The 15,080-nt window shown below is 41.2% G+C and overlaps 1 protein-coding gene across 1 annotated transcript in view; it reads left to right on the top strand.

The window, feature by feature from the left end:
- Positions 1 to 12,202: 12,202 nt before the first annotated feature.
- The window catches only part of LOC106611408 (uncharacterized), a 63,253-nt gene continuing 60,375 nt past the window's right edge, over positions 12,203 to 15,080 (top strand). The window contains exon 1 of the mRNA XM_082955805.1: positions 12,203 to 12,321. Within this exon, the coding sequence (XP_082811931.1) occupies positions 12,306 to 12,321 (16 nt within the window). The 5' untranslated portion in view covers positions 12,203 to 12,305. The remainder of the gene's footprint in view (positions 12,322 to 15,080) is intronic.

Genomic DNA, 15,080 nt, shown 5'->3' with positions numbered 1-15,080 from the left:
TAGCCATGTTATTACCAGGTACTCCTCATGTATAGCCATGATATTACCAGGTACTCCTTATGTATAGCCATGTTATTACCTGGTACTCCTCATGTATAGCCATGTTATTACCTGGTACTCCCTGTATATAGCCATGTTATTACCTGGTACTCCTCATGTATAGCCATGTTATTACCTGGTACTCCTCATGTATAGCCATGTTATTACCAGGTACTCCCTATGTATAGCCATGTTAATACCAGGTACTCCCTGTATATAGCCATGTTATTACCAGGTACTCCCCATGTATAGCCATGTTATTACCAGGTACTCCCTGAATATAGCCATGTTTTTACCTGGTACTCCCCATGTATAGCCATGTTATTACCTGGTACACCCCATGTATAGCCATGTTATTACCAGGTACTCCCTGTATATAGCCATGTTACTACCTGGTACTCCCCTGTATATAGCCATGTTATTACCAGGTACTCCCCATGTATAGCCATGTTATTACCAGGTACTCCCCTGTATATAGCCATGTTATTACCAGGTACTCCTCCTGTATAGCCATGTTATTACCAGGTACTCCCCATGTATAGCCATGTTATTACCAGGTACTCCCCTGTATATAGCCATGTTATTACCTTGGTACTCCCTGTATATAGCCATGTTATTACCAGGTACTCCCCATGTATAGCCATGTTATTACCAGGTACTCCCTGTATATAGCCATGTTATTACCAGGTACTCCTCATGTATAGCCATGTTATTACCTGTGTTACGGATACAGGTATCCTGTGTGTGTATCCTGTATGTGTGTTTCTTTTCTCTCCTTCTCCTCCTCACAGGTGACAATCATCACTCCCCAATCAGTCCCCAAACAGAAGACACCTGCTCCTCTTCCCTCACCCAATCACAGTCCCTTTCCCTTGGTTTAAAACCCCAGTCAGTTGCAATCTCTCGCTAGCTCATTCTCACTCTGTGATCAATCTTTGTGTTCATTCTCTCAATCTCTCTGTGTTCAATCTCTCTCTCTCTCTGTTCCTAGCTCTATACCTCTGTATTGATCTCTTTTGTTTTTGCAACTACATGTCACATTTGTCCGGTAATCCTGTGAGTATTGTTTTGTTGTTTGACTGTTTGTTTGTTTGGTGGGAAAAAGGGGGTACCAAGACAAGTCGCCCATGGGCATACATTACCCGTAGGAATCCTTTGTCTAAGTACCCTAGTTAGAACTGGGCGGACCACCCACTGTATTTTTGGTTAGTTAGCTAACTGTTCTTGAAAGAGGCTAGTCTAGTATAGGGGTGTTTTTGGCTTATTGTTTCTTTCCTTGGGTCCAGCTCAGCCCCTTTTCTCACACCCCTTTACCATGTGTTTAAAATAAACCTTTTGAGTTTGACGGTAGATTTCAGTTGTCTGTGGTATTTGGTTCTCACTGTTACTTGTCACGATTATAATTTGCATGATTTATGTTACGGGTCTCGTATCCATTCCCCCTAGACTGCTGGGCCAAAGGGATTCGTAACACCTGGTACTCCCCATGTATAGCCATGTTATTACCAGGTACTCCTCATGTATAGCCATGTTATTACCAAGTACTCCTCATGTATAGCCATCTTATTACCAGGTACTCCCCATGTATAGCCATGTTATTACCTGGTACTCCCCATGTATAGCCATGTTATTACCAGGTACTCCTCATGTATAGCCATGTTATTCCCTGGTACTCCTCATGTATAGCCATGTTATTACCTGGTACTCCTCATGTATAGCCATGTTATTACCAGGTACTCCTCATGTATAGCCATGTTATTACCTGGTACTCCCCATGTATAGCCATGTTATTACGTGGTACTCCCCATGTATAGCCATGTTATTACCTGGTACTCCTCATGTATAGCCATGTTATTACCAGGTACTCCTCATGTGAAGCCATGTTATTACCAGGTACTCCTCATGTATAGCCATGTTATTACCTGGTACTCCTCATGTATAGCCATGTTATTACCAGGTACTCCTCATGTATAGCCATGTTATTACCTGGTACTCCTCATGTATAGCCATGTTATTACCAGGTACTCCTCATGTATAGCCATGTTATTACCTGGTACTCCCCATGTATAGCCATGTTATTACCAGGTACTCCTCATGTATAGCCATGTTATTACCTGGTACTCCTCATGTATAGCCATGTTATTACCAGGTACTCCTCATGTATAGCCATGATATTACCAGGTACTCCTCATGTATAGCCATGTTATTACCTGGTACTCCTCATGTATAGCCATGTTATTACCTGGTACTCCCTGTATATAGCCATGTTATTACCTGGTACTCCTCATGTATAGCCATGTTATTACCTGGTACTCCTCATGTATAGCCATGTTATTACCAGGTACTCCCTATGTATAGCCATGTTAATACCAGGTACTCCCTGTATATAGCCATGTTATTACCAGGTACTCCCCATGTATAGCCATGTTATTACCAGGTACTCCCTGAATATAGCCATGTTTTTACCTGGTACTCCCCATGTATAGCCATGTTATTACCTGGTACACCCCATGTATAGCCATGTTATTACCAGGTACTCCCTGTATATAGCCATGTTACTACCTGGTACTCCCCTGTATATAGCCATGTTATTACCAGGTACTCCCCATGTATAGCCATGTTATTACCAGGTACTCCCCTGTATATAGCCATGTTATTACCAGGTACTCCTCCTGTATAGCCATGTTATTACCAGGTACTCCCCATGTATAGCCATGTTATTACCAGGTACTCCCCTGTATATAGCCATGTTATTACCTTGGTACTCCCTGTATATAGCCATGTTATTACCAGGTACTCCCCATGTATAGCCATGTTATTACCAGGTACTCCCTGTATATAGCCATGTTATTACCAGGTACTCCTCATGTATAGCCATGTTATTACCTGTGTTACGGATACAGGTATCCTGTGTGTGTATCCTGTATGTGTGTTTCTTTTCTCTCCTTCTCCTCCTCACAGGTGACAATCATCACTCCCCAATCAGTCCCCAAACAGAAGACACCTGCTCCTCTTCCCTCACCCAATCACAGTCCCTTTCCCTTGGTTTAAAACCCCAGTCAGTTGCAATCTCTCGCTAGCTCATTCTCACTCTGTGATCAATCTTTGTGTTCATTCTCTCAATCTCTCTGTGTTCAATCTCTCTCTCTCTCTGTTCCTAGCTCTATACCTCTGTATTGATCTCTTTTGTTTTTGCAACTACATGTCACATTTGTCCGGTAATCCTGTGAGTATTGTTTTGTTGTTTGACTGTTTGTTTGTTTGGTGGGAAAAAGGGGGTACCAAGACAAGTCGCCCATGGGCATACATTACCCGTAGGAATCCTTTGTCTAAGTACCCTAGTTAGAACTGGGCGGACCACCCACTGTATTTTTGGTTAGTTAGCTAACTGTTCTTGAAAGAGGCTAGTCTAGTATAGGGGTGTTTTTGGCTTATTGTTTCTTTCCTTGGGTCCAGCTCAGCCCCTTTTCTCACACCCCTTTACCATGTGTTTAAAATAAACCTTTTGAGTTTGACGGTAGATTTCAGTTGTCTGTGGTATTTGGTTCTCACTGTTACTTGTCACGATTATAATTTGCATGATTTATGTTACGGGTCTCGTATCCATCCCCCCTAGACTGCTGGGCCAAAGGGATTCGTAACACCTGGTACTCCCCATGTATAGCCATGTTATTACCTGGTCTTCCTCATGTATAGCCATGTTATTACCAGGTACTCCTCATGTATAGCCATGTTATTACCAAGTACTCCTCATGTATAGCCATCTTATTACCAGGTACTCCTCATGTATAGCCATGTTATTACCTGGTACTCCCCATGTATAGCCATGTTATTACGTGGTACTCCCCATGTATAGCCATGTTATTACCTGGTACTCCTCATGTATAGCCATGTTATTACCAGGTACTCCTCATGTGAAGCCATGTTATTACCAGGTACTCCTCATGTATAGCCATGTTATTACCTGAGCACTCCTCATGTATAGCCATGTTATTACCAGGTACTCCTCATGTATAGCCATGATATTACCAGGTACTCCTCATGTATAGCCATGTTATTACCTGGTACTCCTCATGTATAGCCATGTTATTCCCTGGTACTCCTCATGTATAGCCATGTTATTACCAGGTACTCCCTATGTATAGCCATGTTAATACCAGGTACTCCCTGTATATAGCCATGTTATTACCAGGTACTCCCCATGTATAGCCATGTTATTACCAGGTACTCCCTGAATATAGCCATGTTTTTACCTGGTACTCCCCATGTATAGCCATGTTATTACCTGGTACACCCCATGTATAGCCATGTTATTACCAGGTACTCCTCATGTATAGCCATGTTATTACCAGGTACTCCTCATGTATAGCCATGTTATTACCAGGTACTCCCTGTGTATAGCCATGTTATTACCTGGTACTCCCCATGTATAGCCATGTTATTACCAGGTACTCCCTGTATAGAGCCATGTTATTACCAGGCACTCCCCTGTATATAGCCATCTTATTACCAGGTACTCCTCATGTATAGCCATGTTATTACCAGGTACTCCTCATGTATAGCCATGTTATTACAAGGTACTCTTCATGTATAGCCATGTTATTACCAGGTACTCCTCATGTATAGCCATGATATTACCAGGTACTGCTCATGTATAGCCATAATATTACCAGGTACTCCCCATGTATAGCCATGTTATTACCAGGTACTCCCCTGTGTATAGCCATGATATTACCAGGTACTCCCCTGTGTATAGCCATGTTATTACCAGGTACTCCCTGTATTTAGCCATGACATTACCAGGTACTCCCCTGTATATAGACATGTTATTACCAAGTACTCCTCGTATGTAGCCATGTTATTACCAGGTACTCCTCATGTATAGCCATGTTATTACCAGGTACTCCCCATGTATAGCCATGTTATTACCAGGTACTCCCCATGTATAGCCATGTTATTACAAGGTATTCCCCATGTATAGCCATGTTATTACCAGGTACTCCCCATGTATAGCCATGTTATTACCAGGTACTCCCCTGTGTATAGCCATGATATTACCAGGTACTCCCCTGTGTATAGCCATGTTATTACCAGGTACTCCCTGTATTTAGCCATGACATTACCAGGTACTCCCCTGTATATAGCCATGTTATTACCAGGTACTCCTCATGTATAGCCATGTTATTACCTGGTACTCCTCATGTATAACCATGTTATTACCAGGTACTCCCCATGTATAGCCATGTTATTACCAGGTCCTCCTGTATATAGACATGTTATTACCAGGTACTCCCTGTATATAGCCATGTTTTTACCAGGTACTCCCCATGTATAGCCATGTTATTACCAGGTACTCCTCATGTATAGCCATGTTATTACCAAGTACTCCCCATGTATAGCCATGTTATTACCAGGTACTCCCCATGTATAGCCATGTTATTACCAGGTACTCCCCATGTATAGCTATGTTATTACCTGGTACTCCCCTGTATATAGCCATGTTATTACCTGGTACTCCCCATGTATAGCCATGTTATTACCTGGTACACCCCTGTATATAGCCATGTTATTACCAGGTACTCCCCTGTATATTGCCATGTTATTACCTGGTACTCCCCATGTATAGCCATGTTATTACCAGGTACTCCCCATGTATAGCCATGTTATTACCAGGTACTCCCTGTATATAGCCATGTTATTACCAGGTACTCCCCATGTATAGCCATGTTATTACCAGGTACTCCCTGAATATAGCCATGTTTTTACCAGGTACTCCTCATGTATAGCCATGTTATTACCTGGTACACCCCATGTATAGCCATGTTATTACCTGGTACTCCTCATGTATAGCCATGTTATTACCAGGTACTCCCTGTGTATAGCCATGTTATTACCAGGTACTCCCCATGTATAGCCATGTTATTACCAGGTAGTCCCTGTATATAGCCATGTTATTACCAGGTACTCATGTATAGCCATGTTATTACCTGGTACTCCCCATGTATAGCCATGTTATTACCTGGTACTCCTCATGTATAGCCATGTTGTTACCAGGTACTCCTCATGTATAGCCATAATATTACCAGGTACTCCCTATGTATAGCCATGTTATTACCAGGTACTCCTCATGTATAGCCATGTTATTACCAGGTACTCCTCATGTATAGCCATGTTATTACCAGGTACTCCCTGTGTATAGCCATGTTATTACCAGGTACTCCCCATGTATAGCCATGTTATTACCAGGTACTCCCCATGTATAGCCATGTTACTACCAGGTACTCCCCATGTATAGCCATGATATTACCAGGTACTCCCCTGTGTATAGCCATGTTATTACCAGGTACTCCTCATGTATAGCCATGTTATTACCAGGTACTCCCCATGTATAGCCATGTTACTACCAGGTACTCCCCATGTATAGCCTAGTAATATTTATTTTTGTATTTTTATTAACCCCATCCACCACCACCCCTCTTCGTAGGACACACATCTTGTTTTTGTTTTTTACTACTTTTCTGCTACATATACATACATTTTACATAGACATTTTACAGTCACATTCTAGGCTCGTTATTTTTGACTTGTTATTGTTATTCGTTATTCACTCTGTATGTATTCCTTTTTTATCTTCATCTTTAAGTCGGCATTGTTGAAAAACTACCCGTAAGTCTGCAGCTATCGTTTACGAAGCATGTGACAAAGAAAATGTTTTTTGATTTGATTTATCCTCCTTCTCTACACTGAGTAGGACCTGTTTGTCATCTACTGCCATCTAGTGGTAATAGTTATCATGACTACCTCACTGACTGGGATCATTTCCATGCTAAAAAAGTGTGAGATTTATCAGTATGAACGTTTGCTTGAGCGTGTTCATAAATGTTAGCACAGCCGCGACCATGCGTACGCACAGCCACGAACACGCGTACTCACAGTAATAAGTGGTGGAATAAGGGAACTCCTTGTCAACCTTGGAACGGAGAAAATATATGCAGTGGTGGAAAGAGTACACAATTGTCATACTTGAGTAAAAGTAAAGATAACTTAATAGAAAATGACTCAAGTAAAAGTGATAGTCACCCAGTAAAATACTACTTGAGTAAAAGTCTAAAAGTATTTGGTTTAAAATATACTTAAGTATCAAAAGTAAATGTAATTGCTAAAATATACTCTAGTATCAAAAGTGAAAGTATAAATCATTTAAAATTCCTTATATTAAGCAAACCAGATGACACCATTTTAAAAATGTTTATTTATGGATAGCCAGGGGCACACTCCAACACTCAGATATCATTTACAAACGAAGCATTTGTGTTTAGTAAGTCCGCCAGATCAGAGGCAGTAGGGATGACCAGGGATGTTCTCTTGATAAGGGTGTGAATTAGACAATTTTCCTGTCCTGCTAAGCATTCAAAATGTACCGAGTACCTTTGGGTGTCAATGTATGGAGTAAAAAGTACATACTTTTCCTTAGGAATGTAGTGAAGTAAAACTAAAAGTTGTCAAAAATATAAATAGTACAGTACAGATACCCCAAAAAATGAATTAAGTAGTACTTTCAAGTATTTTTACTTAACCCTTGTGTTGTCTTAAGGGTCAAAAATGACCTGCCACTACATTAAGAGCAGAGAAAACCCCCTAAATGATATTTTATCAACTTGAAATTTGATGGGGCAGGCAAGAGGAGGAGATGCCAATTCTGCCCACCAAAGAAGGACTGTAAAACAAATACTATGTGCTGCACATGTGATAAATACATCTGCAAAGTCCATGCACACACACACTTGCATACTGTCCTACATGTGCTAATTATATAACGACACAAGGGCGAGACCCAGATGCAGACGCAGGTTGGTTTGAGTCTTTGGTATTTATTATATTCTAAGGGATAGACCAAAGGCAGGTCGGGGACAGGCAAGAGTTCATAGCCAGGGCAGTGTCCAAAATGGTACAGGGCAGCAGGCTGTCATATCCTGACCAGTATTAGGGATTATTTTTAATTGTAGTTTGGTCAGGACGTGGCAGAGGGTATTTGTTTTATGTGGTCCGGGGGGTTATGTGTAGTGTAGAGGGGTGTTATATTTATGTGTTCCGGGGTTTGGGTGTATGTTCTGGTTTTTGGTTGTCTAGGGGTTTTCTGGTTTGTGTATTTCTTTGTTGTCTGTGTGGCTCTCAATCAGGAACAGCTGTACTTCGTTGTTCCTGATTGAGAGTCATATATTAGGAGCTTGTTTTCACCTGGGGTTTTGTGGGTAGTTGATTTTGCACTGCTAGTTGTCATAGCCTGCAAAACTGTCTCCTGTCGTGCTTTCTGAATTTCTTGTTTTTTTCCGTGTTCAACGTATTTAATAAATATGATGTTGAGCACGCAACCCGCTGCGTATTGGTCCGACAGTGATTTCTCATTATCAGACGACGAAGAATGTGACACAGGCAGGCTCGAGGTGAGGGGCAGGCAGAGTGGTCAGGCAGGCTGGCTCAGAGTCAGGAAAGGCAAGGGTCAAAACCAGGAGGACGAGAAAAAGAGAGACTGGGGGAAAAAACAGGAGCTGAGAGAAAAACACTGGTTTACTTGGCAAACAAGACGAACTGGCACAGACAGACAGAAAACACAGGTATAAATCCCCAGGGGATAATGGGGAAGATGGGCGACACCCAGAGGGTTGGAGACAATCACAAAGACAGGTGAAACAGATCAGGGTGTGACAAATTATAGTTGATTGATTTCTGTTCTTCACGTTTTTGTTTTGTATCTATTATCTTATTGTTGTAGTTCTTACACCTTGTTGGTGGGGACAATGGTTAAAAAAAATGGGAGAAGACTAGTATTTTGTAGTTGAATTCCTTATTGTACAGTATATAAGAATATATCACTATGTTGCCATATCTGCTACTTTTTTAGGCTATACAAGTGCTATGTTTGTGATAAATGACAGGTTGTTTCTTCATGCAAAATAGATTTGGGGTTTAAAATTCAATTAAGCTGCTTTATTTTAGGGGTTTTGTGAAGGCGGGTAATTTTTTGACCCTTAGGACAATGGGTGTATAGAAAATGTTAAGACTATATAAGGGTTAAGATGAATGCACTAACTGTAAGTCGCTCTGGATAAGAGAGTCTGCTAAATGACTAAAATATAAATGTAAAATGTACTCTAAGCAGAGTGGGTCTGTTAGGGTGAAAACTATTCAACAAGATGTGTCTGTCATTTGTACTTACTGTACTTTCAAGTACTTTTAAGTATTTTTTTACTTAAGTACTTTATACCACTGAATATATGTTGAAAATGTGAACTTGTGTGAGCAATAATTATATCGCTTTTCGATGTTGTTGTGTTTCCATTTTGAATTAAATACCACATATCTTTAACAGGCTATATCAGTCATTTGTTAAGACAATAATCCGTATAGAGTACAACCATTTACTAAATTAGAGACGCATGTGGAACAGACTGAGATAATGGGAAATATGAATGAGAGATGGCGGATCTTGTTCTGTTGGATGATTTAGCACCGCTGCATTTTAGCTGTGAGCACGTTTTTTTTTTAAAGAAACAGGTGCAGAATGAACGAATGGTGCGTTCCACCTGGCCACCTTGCTACTACATTCAGCAGGTCACATAGTTGGACTCGTTTTTGGGATGGTGCTTTTACGGCGATGTGGATGTCCAAGAATGGCATGTGTTTGCCTTTCTAAAGTATGTCTTATTAAATGCTTGCAAAAAAAATCCTATAAGATTGGTTTTTGAGAAAATTATATCTGATGAGCCAATCTGTACTGTCTGCAAAAAAATTCCCACCCATCTAAAAAAAAACGCCCTTCTCTGTGAATTGCAGCGCGTCAAATCTTCAAACAGAGCAATAGCATCTATCTATCTCTCATTCCATTTCCCATTATCTCAGTCTTTTATTTACACAATGGTTTCACTTTCACACGTACCTCTCATTTATCAAATGACTGTACTTTACATGGATGATTATTGTAACAAAGGCTCTAGTGTGATCAAATTATATGATGTAGCCTGTCAAGATATTTGGCATTAATTCACAATGGAAATACAATGAAATAAAAAATATATTTAATCATTACTCTCACAATTTCACACATTTTCAACTTATATTTTCCTTATTCACAGCGCTACACTTGACAAACAGTTCCCTTATTCAACCACCTGGCACTGTACGTAAGCACGGACATGGCTGTGCGTAACAATATGCTCATACAAACGTTCATCTCACTGCGTGGAAATGATCCCAAGCATGGTTTACACACATCTTTGTGCCTACAAATGATTGATAAATGAGGCCCCAGGTGTGTATTCACTAGGAACCAAACAGAACCAAACGGAACCAAACGGAACCAAATGGAAGAAACGGGGAAGGACTAACCTGAACTTGTACAATAGGAAACACACATTTTCACTCCATTGCAAAACGGCTTGCTACAGTGTGTGCTAATGAATACACCCCCAGAGGTGTAGCCAATCTGTGTGTTTGTACTCCCGGTTGTGATATGATGGCTTCTTATTATTTGTTACAATAAAAATATTAGATTTTCCCCCAGTGGTAACTTATGTTCTAGACTCACGGTTTATATGTGAGTGCATAGTGTGTGTGTGTGTGTGTGTGTGTGTAGGGCTAAGATTGAATCAGATCAAGCGTTAAGCTGCGATAACTGACACCCACATAGCTGGTGTTTTGGCGGTGTTGGAGGTCTAACTGCGTTAGAGTTGTCAAATAGGTGTGGCTGCTCATGTGGTCGTTGTCACGAAGCCACACCAGTCCCACTCGCGTTACAAGTTCAGAATGAGAAAGTTTAGGTTATATAGAAATGACACTCAAATTGAAAAATATTAAAGTTAATAATGAGGATTTGTATCAGCCTAATCGAGGTGTAGATTACATCTCACATTCCAGTGTTTTCGAATTTGTAAAAAAGGCTACATGGGATTTCTCTTAACCCATAAGAGTCTAAGCCCTTCAGACCCTTCAGTCTCGTGAGGCCTGTGGGTGTCCTAGAGCGAAACTACTGACATGTTCGGGAGAGTCTCATCACTTCATAGAGAGGGTCATAATAGCTTGTAGGCCATCACCGTGCGGACAAACACATATTTCTAGCTTTAAACAGAACGTTTTTCTATGGGGATTTTTGTGTTTTACACCATTTCGATTTCAGCGGGGGCGGGGACATCAACCTTAGGGGTCTAATGGGACTCCGTCCAGCCAATATCCACTTTAGGCATAATGCCGGGAGCCGCTTGTGGATTTGACAGCTCTAAGGCATTTCCACATCCACTAAAACAACCACTACGTGGGTGTCGGCTAGAACGCATCTGATAGAATCTAGACCCCTAGAGCTTTAGAGAGGAGTTAGGATTAAAGGACAACAGAGAGAGAGAGAGAGAGAGGGAGAGGGAGAGGGAGTATGAGTGGGAGAGAGTGAGGAAGAGAGAGAAAAAGTTGGAGAGTGTGGGAGTGTGTTTTGAGAGAGAGTGGGAGTATTTCGAGAGAGAGTTGGAGTGTTTTGATAGAGAGTGGGAGTGGTTTGAGAGAGAGAGTTGGAGTGTTTTGAGAGAGAGAGTGGGAGTGGTTTGAGAGAGAGTGGGAGTGGTTTGAGAGAGAGAGTTGGAGTGTTTTGAGAGAGAGAGTGGGAGTGGTTTGAGAGAGAGTGGGAGTGGTTTGAGAGAGAGAGTGGGAGTGGTTTGAGAGAGATTGGGAGTGCTTTGAGAGAGATTGGGAGTGGTTTGAGAGAGAGTGGGAGTGGTTTGAGAGAGATTGGGAGTGGTTTGAGAGAGAGTGGGAGTGGTTTGAGAGAGATTGGGAGTGCTTTGAGAGAGATTGGGAGTGGTTTGAGAGAGAGTGGGAGTGTGTTTGAAAGAGATTGGGAGTGCTTTGAGAGAGAGAGTGGGAGTGTTTTGAGAGAGAGAGAGTGGGAGTGTTTTGAGAGAGAGAGTGGGAGTGTTTTGAGAGAGAGTGGAAGTGGTTTGAGAGAGAGTGGGAGTGGTTTGAGAGAGATTGGGAGTGCTTTGAGAGAGAGTGGGAGTGGTTTGAGAGAGAGTGGGAGTGGTTTGAGAGAGATTGGGAGTGCTTTGAGAGAGAGTGGGAGTGTTTTGAGAGAGAGTGGGAGTGTTTTGAGAGAGAGTGGGAGTGTTTTGAGAGAGTGGAGGGAGTGTGTCAGTGCTTTAACCTGTGCAGTGAGTGAAGACTTGTTCTTTGTTGGGGATAGTTAAGATAGACTCACACTCTCTCCTGCTGAGAAGGATGCCAGTATGCTCTGCTTGAAAGGTAAGAATCATTTTTGATGATTTGACAGACACAAAAGGAGAGAGAGAGAGAGAGAGAGAGAGAGAGAGAGAGAGGGCATAGGGAGAAAGAGAGAGAGATGCTGCAGGGTAAACTCTGCTGTTTTCCCTTCCTCTCTTTTCTCCACGTCTTTCTTTAATCTCCTCTCTGCTCTTTCATTTGTGAGGAATAAGGTGTAGCAGCCCGGAAAGAGAGAGACAGAGAAGAAGTGAAAAGGAGAAAGCGAGAAAGGGTGTTAGAGTTGTGTGTGTGTGTTGTATAGTAGCAGGCATTAGCATTAGCATTATCATTACGATCGCTCCTCTTCCAAAACAAACTTTCAGCTGTCAGTCACTACAGTATCCAGACAGTCGACAGCATAGAAATGGAGAGTTTGTAGGGTTACAAAATTATGCTAACTTTTCCCAGAATTCCCAGTTTTTTCCAGAAATCAAGGATTTCTTGCTTATTCCCTCCTGATTCTGGGAATATTCTAACTGGAATTTCTGGAAATACAGGGAATTTTGAGAACATTACCGACCCTTATGATGTTAATGTAAAAGAGGTGTAACAGGGCTGACTGTGAAGCCTCAAGCCTGCCTGAATTCCCAGTAGATCTCCAGAGGGGGGTTCTTCAACTTTTTCAGCTTGGGACCCAAATTAGAAATTCGGTGTTTTCCTGGCACCCAAATGTATGAAAACATGCAACTATACGTAAATATCGGTACATTTCATTGCCCTTATGCCAGCCTAAAACAAATGCAATAAAGACAAATAACAATTAAATTAAATATAAATAGCTATTCATGTTTAATTTTTCCCCATTATAAACACTGTCTAGGTTGGAACTGTTGCTGTTAAAATATAATAAATGATTTTCATTCTGAACTGGAATAAACTGATTGATCACATCACACAGATGTAAACCAGAAAACAAACACAAAGTCCTAATGAGAGGTGTGTAGCTGGTTGAAGCTTCAACAAGCAGGTCTATTCTGGGCTCAGTTTTTGACAGTGTAACCCTGTACTTGTTTTTTTTTTAAAGTATGCCAGAGTTGAGAACCCTGACTGACATAGATATGTGGTGCCAAACTGGATCAGAACATCTACTGGCTTTCTCAGTCAGGCAGGAGACCACTTCCTGTTGTAGATGGAACAACCCAGAACTGTGTGAGTGGGTTCTCAGTCAGGCAGGAGACCACTTCCTGTTGTTGATGAACAATCCAGAACTGTGTGAGTGGGTTCTCAGTCAGGCAGGAGACCACTTCCTGTTGTAGATGAACAACCCAGAACTGTGTGAGTGGGTTTACCTCAAAAAGCATCTTGCTTCAATCAGTTTATTTCAGTTCAGAATAACATTTTAAATTTGGATTTTAACAGCAATCATTCCAACCTATATACTTGTATTCTCCAATACTTTCTACAGTAAGATGTACAGTAGGCCTGATCATGTTTCATCTTCGTATGTACTGCTACTTAGGGTTGCATCAGTAGTTAGCTAGCTTGCTTTGGCTACCTTTAGCTAGCTAGCTATTAGCTGCGTACAAGGGGATTGTTTGAAAGAGATACACATCTACTACTATGAGAGATAGTTATCCCTTATTTCTGCTGATCATCACCTGATATAACATGACAACAATGCCTTGCTAGTTGACTAACTTTTCCACTGTCAACGTTTCCTGAAGCATTCTGCTCTGTTCTGAAAGAACTCCCTGGGTTTACTGTCATGCTCAGGGTTGCCAGGTCCAGCTAAGATTTCTAGCCCAATGACCTCTGAAAACCTGCACACAAGACCTGAAAACTAGCCTACAAACGTTTTCACAGCAGGAGAGAGGAGTTGCCACATTTATCCATGAAACCCTTTTTCCATAACGTTATCGAGCGAATTAAGGAATATCTATGTAATCTTTTATGACGTAGACTAAGAAGCAAAATGTGTTTTTCCATCAAGGTAATAATCAAATCAAATCAAAAGTGTATTTGTCACATGCACCGAATACAACATGTGTAGACCTTACAGTGAAATGCTTACTTACAGGACCTAACCAACAGTGCAATTTTTAAGTAAAAAATAGGTATTAGGTGAACAATAGATAGGGAATTTGATGAAAGAAATTTAAGCTGAAATAAATCATTAAAAATAAATCATTCTTAAAATAAAGTGGTGATCCTAACTGAACTGAGACGAAATCTTTTTATTAGGATTAAATGTCAGGAATTGTGAAAAACTGAGTTTAAATGTATTTGGCTAAGGTGTATGTAAACTTCCGACTTCAACTGTAAATAGCCTACCTACAAATGGTAAAAGGTTGTCAAAATGTGCATGTGTGCTGCTACTACTCCTTGACACAGCTGCCTCTGCTGCAGCACTCTCTCAACCAGTGCTCTCAACCCATACATCCCCACCCTTCATTAATTATCTCGCTCACAACCTGCTCACTGCCTGATAGTCAGCAGCAGGTTATAGTTAAATATATCTGATTATTTTTGAAAAGAGAAATACCTTGGTCGGGCGCGGTGCAATTTAGAAGTAGCCCCAAAAACCAGCACCCGAGAACAATATATTTTCCCCCACGACATAATTTTCAAAGTTGCTCAATTTGTGAGAAAACCGCCAACATGGCAACCCTGGTCATGTTGTGGATGTTTGGTCAGCACGTGTCGTCACATTGTGGGTGCTTGTCGTTATTTCTCGAAATGAAGAGAGAAACTCATCGCTGTATTTGGGTTAAGAAAGGCTGGTAAGAGCTCAGCACAGCTAT

Source organism: Salmo salar, chromosome 09 (genome assembly GCF_965601325.2).
Source record: "Salmo salar chromosome 09, fSalSal1, whole genome shotgun sequence".
Lineage (NCBI taxonomy): Eukaryota > Metazoa > Chordata > Actinopteri > Salmoniformes > Salmonidae > Salmo > Salmo salar.
Note: the sequence above shows the minus strand (reverse complement) of the source record. Positions and strands in the feature narration are given on the sequence as shown.